We start from the raw sequence: 9,871 nt of genomic DNA, 5'->3' as shown, positions 1-9,871 counted from the left end.
AAGTAAAAACTACAAATGCTTTCGAGTAACTGAAAGAGTTGTGCTTCAATGTCTAATGGAGGGTTTCTACTCTAGATCAATTATTGTCACTGGTGGCTGAAAATATGCAACAATGGCAGAAAGACCAAATGGAAAAACAGTTATAATCTTTTTAAAACTGAAACAGCGTCATAACTTTTAACTTGTGCCGGCCGTAATTCAGGGAAATATAAAAAGTTAAGGTTTAATGGGTCATTACAATTACATCATTTTAAGCTCAGCCCAATGAGAGCACAAGTTGAATGAGCTAACCCCATGTTGATTCTTTACTAACCTGCACCAGTTATGTTTAAGCTTTGATTTCCAAAGAATTGATACCGATTTTCAATACCGTTAAGGTAAAATTCCAGATCAACCCTACATTCAAGGACTAACCAGATCAGCCAACTCTAATTCGTAGGTTCATCAAGTATTATATGACGTTAAGTAAAATTAAAATGCTTCCGTCTTGAACTGATGATAATCCCCTTCGTAGTAACGATGGGAAGGTCAGCAAGAAATGAATAGATAAGAGATATTTTTCCCCTTTTGTGCATAATCTCAACATAGCTGAATATGTTGTGTAACCTTACTCAAAACCCTCCAAGAATACAAGTTTTCGAAGAAATATTTTAGAACCATTGAAAGCCGAGTTCAACAATCAGTGGAGATTTTACAAAAGTCACAGAAGCCCAAAGTAGCAGCTTTTAATCAGTTTCAACAAAGTCTTCAAGAAAAGGCCACATCTATAAGATTGCCTGCTGTACGTATGTGTTGTCCTCAGAATTAAAGTAAATGAGTGGCTAAGTGTTCACGTTGGCCTCCCAAATGACCCCTATGTTTCTCTCTTTCAGATCGGGTGCCTTATTTTTGTTCCAAATGTGCGTTGTGTGGATCCATGCGAAAATGGAGTCGTCACAGATTCGCTGATTATTATGAACTACTCTGAGGACGATTGTTATCAATCCAATTCAAAGCATTGTTATAAATCCCTGGACAACAGCAGTGGCCTCTGTTACCTGGGCAAAGGTAAAGTCATTTTATCGTAAGAGTGCATGGCCTTCCTCACCATATCGGTACTTTGTTTTTGCCATCTCCCGAAGGACACACGCTAAATTTGATACACACAGGGGGATATCAGTTCGCGTCTGTTCTATTCAATATCAAGATGAGGAGTCTCACATCATAAGAGAGAAGGGCAAAGAGATACACAGAGATCAATATGGAAAGAGAGAGCACCACTGTTCACCAGTTTTGACAATTTGTCCTGGTTTATTGAAAATAAATATTGATCTTCAGCTTATGACAGATGATTGTTCTCCAAGACGAAATCGTATATCAATCATGATAAATTCATTTTGAAAGGCATTTAATTACAATTGCAATTACTCTCAAACCGTAATTGAATTGCATTCAATGACTTTTCTTGAGAAGACCTCTTTATAGTAAAAAGAATTTGGCTCACCGTAACTCAGAATTCGCCATTGTTCATACTAGAGGGCTAGTCATCTAGTTCATACTTATCAAACTTTGCATCAAATTAAGCAGCTGGCTCAGGTATGTCGCAACTAATTTAGTCTAGCTAATCTAGACGACTTCTATTATTGAAATACAAGAAGAACTGGCAAGTTTTTTTAAACCTTCGGAGCACTTGTTCTTTTTTGCCAAAGTAATCCTAAGGGAGGAGACGTTTCCTAGAGTGAGAGAGGTCACTGGTTCAAATATCCTCTCCGAACTTTCTCCATAAGGAACTTGTAGACGCTAACCACACCCACAGATGGAAAACCAAAACTGATACCGTACTTGACATGCTTATCGGAATATGGAAATGGACGCTGTGATGACTGGATTCACTGGCCAGGCGTGACCTACCCTTCCAACCTTAACACGCCCAAACCAAAACCAAATCTAAAAAAATAATGCCATTTCATGACCAAATTTAACCCTTGGCAATTCAAAACACAACTGAATTAAATCAAAACTTGAAGGCACCAGATCCTGTTTTTTTCCGTGTTCACATCTTGCCTCAAAAGAATTTAAATTTTGAAAGGCAACCGTTTCATGCGTCTTTATCTAGAAATACCCAAAAGTTAAAAGCTAGAATCAACCAAAATGAGCATATTTTTGAAGAGTACTACCTGTCAAAACTTTACCAAGGTTGCGTTATTTGTCTTCAGAATTCAAGTGGAAACATGAATTCTTTTCATATTTGTGAAATATTGTTTTTTCATTTGTGAAATGTTAAATCGAAACAGTAGTTTTCAGGGTATTTCAAATTATGTCAAATAGCGTTTTGCTCTTCTTTATTAGGCATCAAAGTGAAGAATGGACCTTGCTTTTGTGAAGTTGACAATGTTTTTATGATGTTCCAGAAATTTGGGTTCATTTGGAATTAAGACATTTTGGAGCAAAAAAGAATGAAAACCAGATCTTTACTTCCCATATACCTCAGTAATGTTTAAGTATGGTTTTGATAACTTATTCTTGGGAAAATACGTTCCTGAAACTTAACTTACTAGGCAATTGACGTTCCATACTCTTTCATGAACATTGTTTTAATTATTTCTTTCAGAAGAGAGGACCACTCATCCGAGCAAAGGTGAGTCTTTCAAGACGGAAAGAAGATGACGATGGCCTATTCAAAATTCCCACTTTTTCTTTCTTCAGATTGTGTCTACCACCTTCCCATCGTTTACGAATCCGAACAGATCGTTTTATCCGAAGAGTATATTAGTCGAGCCTTATCTGGGCCAATAACGACTTTGAACGGATCCTTTCCGGACAATGCCTTTGAGTATTGCGAGAGCATCAATTGCTACATGGTCGTACACGAGGAGACCACCAATAGCACCTATTTCATGGCCAATCCCTCACAGCTGAGCTTGCAAGAGTCTGGGATTACTTTTGGCCCCAGTGACAAACGCTACACATTCTACTTTGAACCGAGATGCGAGCCCATGGAGCCTCAAGCTCGCCAAACCGTTGATGGTAAAGTAGCTTCATTTGCAATGATTTGTCGCCAGAGCTGCTGTACGGTACACAGTCTGATGTACTAGGTACCTTAGCCAGGTGCAAATTAGCAAAGCTCTTAAATCACCTGCTGACTTGCAAAATTCAAGGCGACATGAATAATGAAGCCAATCTGTTCGATCCGCGTGCATGCAATTTAAAATGTTTTTCATTTGAACTTCCTCCCAAATTTGAAGATCTAGCCCACTCAATTAATAAGTGAAGACTGCAAAAAAAGTGTAATTAGATTTTGAGATATCTTGTCACTTTGGAGCATTTCGAAATGTTCAGGTGTCTTTTCCCAAATTTCCTCCAAATTAACGATTTTGGTTGTATGGAAATAGTTAGCTTCTTTTGAAGTAGTCTTTAAATGCTTTGTCCCGGTTTGGGAGAAAATACAATTCAGATATTTCACCCCTTTAACCTATCAATGTTCCCAACACTGTTGAACACTAACCTTGCCAAAATGATTTGAACCTTGCCAAAATGATTTGCTTTAAAGAAATGCGCATATCCGAGTGGGCACGGGGGCTCTAATAAAAAAGGCTCAAAAACTAAACACAAGGTTTTGTTGATTTCGCCAATCAGACGAAAGACACCAAGAAGCATTAAGAATAAACAAAAGAACAAGGATCTAATTTTGAGATATCCTAGATTATTGTTGAAACACCATTTGCTGGCAAACATTGCTTGCGCCAGATAAGACTTGGCGTCTATAGTAAAGTGCGAGGTAGAGGCTTCAAAATCGACTTTTTCACAAATATTTATTTCATGATATGTTTGAAGCATTTGACACAGGTTTTGTAAGATATTTTGCTTTTAGGATCCTCACCAATGGCCTTAGAGTGTCGTATTTTGGGACATTTCTGACGACTCCCTATTTCCGAGCTCTATTGGATGGGGGTTTGGAAAAAGAAATAACACCTGCAGTGGGAATAACGACACGTTAGATCAATTGGCGATACGTGTTGTCAAGTGGTACGGCAATATTGACAAGTGCTGGTGTTGATGGCATCTTCATTTGAACTTGAACTCGAACTGGAAACTCGACTGTTCTGCTTTTCTACTCTATTTGCGTGCCTCTCATTTCGTAGACAATTTGGGGAGTTGTGACTTAGGCAGAGCGACAGACGGCACTCTGACCTTCAGCGACAACGAAGATGGTTTTTGTACAGGGTGGATGGGATATATTGTTACAAGCAAAAGCATGTATTGCCGCTTTGAAAGTTGCTCAAGATACACCAGATTATGTATTTAGGCTCTTCAATGAACTACTTTTCAGTATGATAAATATTAGTCAAATTGATGGCTCTTGACCAAAAATATGCACAGAAAACACCCACTGTCAGCCTCACCGCTGGCACGCTCTGTACTGTCCTTAGAAATGACTCGCTAACCTTGGCATCCGTTCTTCGAAAGCTGTTGTTCAACAAGCGTCGGAATGATTTGAATGCAAAGCGAATGCTGTTGGCATTCGGGGCACCAATTATGAAAGTAAATGGTTCAGCCATATAGTCACTTATGCCAAAGCAAATTTTGTAACACCTTACAGAATCAACCCTGTAGTTATAGTCCTATACAATCATTCCATATTTCCCTTCTATTTAGTTTTCCCATTTTCAGATTTGTGCAGCGAATTTGATGAGCCTCCGGCAAATGCAGTTTTTGCAATCGGATACGACCAATCAGATTTGGCGGGCCCAACCGATGAAAAAAGTTGTCGTACTGAATGTGAGGATTCTGCCACCTGCGCCAGTTATGCCTTTCGAGTTGATGAAAACGAGTGCAGATTTTGGAATCTCTCACCTGATTTACCAAGCACGGAAAACCCGATCTGCATCATAGGTAAGTGTTAACAAAAAGGCGTCAGTAAATGGTTTCAATCTGACTATTTTTTCCGCAAGTTTTTAAGAACTTCTAGCTGATGATGGGCGGGTTGGACTCCGCTAGCCTGGGATACGAAAGATGACATTTCTACCTTTGTATGTATGTCCAGGGTGGTGATTTTACATACTTTGAATTATAGTCCATGGTCACATTTTTTTTGTGACATTTCTCATCAAAAGGCTCGAAGGAGAGTATCATGTACTCAATCAATCAATCATTGTAAATTTCACAAAAATCAATGAAGCCTCAAAGCCGTCAGTTTCAAGAGTGTTCGAGAAAGACCGTATCAAAAAGGTTGTCTATTTCATGCATTGCCTTCCGAATTCAAACGAATGTGTAGCTAAGTAGCTAAGTGCACTTTTAATCATTATAAAACATGCGTTGAAAAAATTTACACAGTTAGTGTTCACTACACAAGTGACATGCTATAGCATTTGCAGATGTTTTGGGATTTTAGCAAGAACAGAAAATCGACGTGTTCATTTTTGGAATTTTTGTAATATTGAAAATCCGGATCAATTCTTTGGGAATTTAAGTTATGATGTAATCGGGGCATTTTGGAACCAAAAACGATGAAATTGGACCATTAAATCCCATTTATCTAAGGAGTGGTTCAATAGATCAAATCATAACTTCTAAGTAAGTGCTGACCAAGGGTGTTCCCAAACTTTTCAGTTTTGTAATGTTCTTAGACGTGTAAGTTTTCTTAAGAACTCCATGAAGGAATAAAAACCAAAGTTTTTCCTCGTGATTTTTTTGAGCTCAAAAAAAAAAAATTAAGAAAATGCCAAGATGTGTGTTTGCTGCTTCCGTCAAATCTTTGAAGGGCATTTTAACCATTGTGCTTCGATGAAGATTGTAGTTGACGCGTGGTGGTGGGAATTCCCACAAGATTCAATTCGTTCAAATCACTTTTGAAATAGAGAACAACCCTTGTCTAATGTCTTTGAATTTCGTGCTTTGGCCGTAAGATTGCTCTCTGAACTTTCATCTGCAGTAATTTTTGGTTGAGAGCTTTTATTATGCTCCTAAACTGACATTCAATTCACACATTCTAGGGCCATAAAACTCAATTCTAGTTTTGATTTGGAGAGAAAAACATTGTTATTATGTAAACATTTTACTCTGCAACTTTAAAATTAACCTCAGTCCCCCGTCTCTCGGGGGATACTGGTGGTGGTGGCGGCAGCTTTTTCCGCATATTCTTTTGGAACAGCTAATGAGCAAACAACTCATCAGGAGGTCATACTACGTGAGAAGAAAATACAGTATGTAAGTAATGGGTAGCATAACTATGTAGGTGTGTGCCTTGCCCTAGAATTGCCCTCTCTCTCCGGTCGCTCTGGTTTCAATCCCATTTGTTTGAATTTGCCGTAAATTTGAAAAAAAGGACCGAGGAACCAGGAAAAAGAAACCACCGAGACATTGTTAAATAGAAAAGATAAACTGTGACTTTCTCATCAGGAGTAGAGGAAGGTTTTAACGTAAATCTCAAAACACGAGACAGGACCCCGTCGAACACGAAGGCTGCAATACCTTGTTACATTCAAAGATGCTCTGTCAATCTGGCCGACTCCAGGATCGCTTTGCATTCCAACGCCGTCAAGCATTTTTCAAAAGAATACGTGGTTTCGGAATATTTTGTGATGCATGTCAGAATGCAGTTTCACCATAGTACGTGCAATTGAATCAACTGGTTCCACAGGGGGTGGGGTTTTTCCCTTCGTTTTTTGCTTATTTCCCCTTCATTGTCCACCCATTTCCAGTCCCTTTAACATCAAATGCCTTCGTTTTACGTACCTTTGCTTTCCCAAAGCACCATAGAAATACACAATTGTGACAAATCCGACCTCCTGAAAACTTGATCCTAGTGACAGACCCGAGTCTAGTCATAATCAGGGTATTTCAGAAGTAAATAAATCACCTACCGTGTCATTCTGACACTTTGGCGAGGCCTTACTTCATTAATAATTTCTTAGTGCTTCAATTCTCTTGCAGAATCATCAAAGGGAGTTCCATATGCAGAAAATTTTGATCGCTTACCCGACGGAACAATAATTGATTCAGGTATTGAACATTTTGTTGCTTTTGATGACTGACTTGGAGAGACGGTTATCTTTTACAAGGACCGGATTTCAGCGGTATGAAGTTATCTCTTCCGACACGCAAAGGAAACCAAACGCCACCATTAGAAATCTCATTTCATGGCGCTGTGTTCACGAGTGGCCGGAATCTAAGTTCCCCGCCACTCGTGAAGATAATAGACATTCTCTCACGTCAAATTTGGCTTCGAGTGGTTTCGAGGGAAAATCATACCTAGAAAACCGGTTCTTGTAGAAGAAAACTGCGTATTCAATAGCGGCGCCATTCTTTGCATGCAGTTTATCCAAGTTCGGATCATAAAAAGTCAATCAATCGGTCAACACCTTGAATGCGTTTGCCATTTCATCATGCCCTCTCATGTGCAGAAAAGAGCTCTCGGGCACGCCCTCATCACTCTTCTCTGCAAACTCGACGGCATGAAATGGGCGAACGCATTCAAGGTGTCTTGACCTTGTCGACTTTCTTCAAGCCTCACTTTTACAAACGCCACGCAAAGAAGGTCCCCGCTATTGTCTAAATAGCTATTCTTTCACTACAAAATTGGTTTCAATTTTAGACGCGGTTTTCGAATATATCAGCAAAGACGGTTGTTGGGAGGCGTGTGCCAGCAATCCACGATGTAAAGCAATTTCAATCACATATTTCTATTGCTTAATGCTTCCTTTTGGTGGAGACGAGGTGACAACAACTGTTCCCGGGTTCGTTCCTGGCCGGTTTATTACTATTGGAAAGATATATGGTAAGACACAGCTGCCGATGACCACTTGTTACGTACATTGATATTCAGTAAATGACGCTAATTGGTTTTGAACCGAAAGATGGCAATAACACAATGCATGAATGTATAACCTGAGAATATTACTGTTCGATGGACACAATTAGTCGAGGATTTAGATTCGTTTAGCCTTCCGTGCCAAAGTGTCGAGTCCAATTCAAAATGGGTAAAATATATTTAAAAAGAAATCCATAGAGGGGGGGGGGGAATGTTTAATTAACCACCGACTTCTGGAAATATGGACTGCGAACAAGCTTCCCGCCAAATCTACTTGCTCTTGGTCATAGACACTCTGAACCACTTTTCGAATTCAAGTAATGAAATAAGAAACATAGATCTCTTCATCTAAAGGCAGGTCATTTTTATATCATTGGGTTGCTAAGTTGATCGTTTCAAAGTTTTGTTGTCCAAAGCTTATGTAGCTGATCAAGAGAAGCCCGAAATTTCGAATTTTATGTTTTGTTTGCTACTTAACTTTGACCATATCTTCTGTGTTCCCTAAGCATGGTTTTGGTTTCAAATATTGTCAAGTTTATCTATTCAACCAGATCTTGTGCTTGAATGAAGTGATATTTGGAATAAGATGAACGTTTAAGTACATACGAAATTTTGGCTTCCGTTCGCAGTCCACATATCTAGAAGTCCGTGATTTAACTGACATTCAAAAGATTGGATTGGATTTCTCATGACATCTGAAGACAAGTTGAATTATCTAATTGATAGATTGAATGATTCGGTGATTAATCAATCGATTCATTCATAGTCAATCGATTGATTGTTCAATAACTCGCTCATTCATCGTAAAAGGAACATCCTTATCTAACACCACATTTTCACATTTTCACATTTTCCTTACCAGGTGACGAAACCGCTTGCGACTACGGAAAAGCAACAAAAGGCAGTATGGAACTGGTCAGTAGACCAGACGAATGCATCGCTTATGGTTTGTGTCATCAAGACTTTGGAACTCCGGATTTCCCTGCCCCGCAATGTTATCTGGCTAGTGGTGAGTTTTGAATTACTCTTTTGGTGAAGTTGACAAGTGGACCAGCCAGCTGTCACTTGAACTTTTTATCTTCTTCTGACACACTCAAAGCAACACTTTATCAACTCTACATATAGTATTGTATCCAATCTCAGGCAAGCAACTTGCTTAGTGATCTTGGGTGATTATCCATGAAGCATAATCTCCTATTCAGATATGCCAAAAATGTTTGTGAGGCTAGGGCTCAAATATATTTTGAACTGCAATTCTCGGACAAGAATTACCACTCACAGTTTTTTTTGTTCCAGTCGGCCCTCATTGTGCGTGCGTGCGATGGGGATTGACATTGAGCACATTTTTGGGGTACATTTAGAGTTACGGACTTCCGGAGATTTCCAGAAGTTCGTGATTTATGGCGCATTTGGACTATAACGGAAAGCCAGGATTGTATTACGGGTTGACGATTGAAGTAGGACCAATGCTGGGGCGAATCTGGACTCAAGTCCGAGTGCAGGCGAGTCATTTTCTCGATTTCGGAGAAATTGCCCGGACTCGAGTCTTTTAGAAAGAACTCATCAAAGAAAATTTTCATTTTCTGGTCAAAATTTCACAATATGAGTCTTTCTGCTCGACTTTCGTAAAGTGAAAAAACTCGAGTCTTTTGCCGGACTCGCCCAAGCATTCGCCCAGCAATCGCCCTACGTAAATGCCTCTCAGGGTGCATTTCGGTCGCCTTTACACTACGATGGAAAACCAAGATTGAATCCGGTTTGAGGATAAAAGTAGCAGTAATACTCACTGGGGCGAGTTTCTCGCAATATGAGTCTTTTTGTTCAACTTGAGTGCAATGAAAGACTTGAGCCCTCTGCTGGAGTCGAGTCTTTTGCCGAAATCGCCGGTTTCCATTGTATTGTAAAGGCGTCCTTAGACTGGACTACATCCAGTCTCTTGTTTTTAATTCGTCTATAAAGTCCATTAGTCCACAAAGGAAAAGTCTCTTATCATGGCGGGAACAGTTGCCATGATTTTAATTTTTCGTTGTTGTGTGAGGAATGCAGCTGTGTGCTTCCTAAATGAACGCGATCAGCTAGAGT

At 39.5% G+C, this 9,871-nt stretch overlaps 1 protein-coding gene across 1 annotated transcript; it reads left to right on the top strand.

Moving 5' to 3' along the window:
- Positions 1-876: 876 nt before the first annotated feature.
- LOC131882121 (uncharacterized) lies at positions 877-8,948 on the top strand. The gene is made up of 7 exons (XM_059229175.1): positions 877-1,047; positions 2,591-2,617; positions 2,686-3,006; positions 4,651-4,872; positions 6,913-6,981; positions 7,574-7,756; positions 8,652-8,948. Exons 1-7 carry the CDS (start codon positions 954-956, stop codon positions 8,807-8,809), a joined length of 1,074 nt encoding a protein of 357 aa, XP_059085158.1. The 5' UTR covers positions 877-953; the 3' UTR covers positions 8,810-8,948.
- The last annotated feature ends 923 nt before the right edge of the window (positions 8,949-9,871 follow it).

The sequence above is a fragment of the Tigriopus californicus genome, chromosome 6, assembly GCF_007210705.1.
Source record: "Tigriopus californicus strain San Diego chromosome 6, Tcal_SD_v2.1, whole genome shotgun sequence".
Taxonomy (NCBI): domain Eukaryota; kingdom Metazoa; phylum Arthropoda; class Copepoda; order Harpacticoida; family Harpacticidae; genus Tigriopus; species Tigriopus californicus.
This window is presented reverse-complemented; position numbering and strand designations above follow the sequence as displayed.

Bases quoted from the DNA above. Each gene is read 5' to 3' on its own strand.
- LOC131882121 (XM_059229175.1), top strand. From the start codon at position 954: ATGAACTACTCTGAGGACGATTGTTATCAATCCAATTCAAAGCATTGT. The intron at 4,873-6,912 runs GTAAGTGTTAAC...ATTCTCTTGCAG, and splicing joins AAACCCGATCTGCATCATAG to AATCATCAAAGGGAGTTCCA. The intron at 6,982-7,573 runs GTATTGAACATT...TTTCAATTTTAG, and splicing joins CGGAACAATAATTGATTCAG to ACGCGGTTTTCGAATATATC.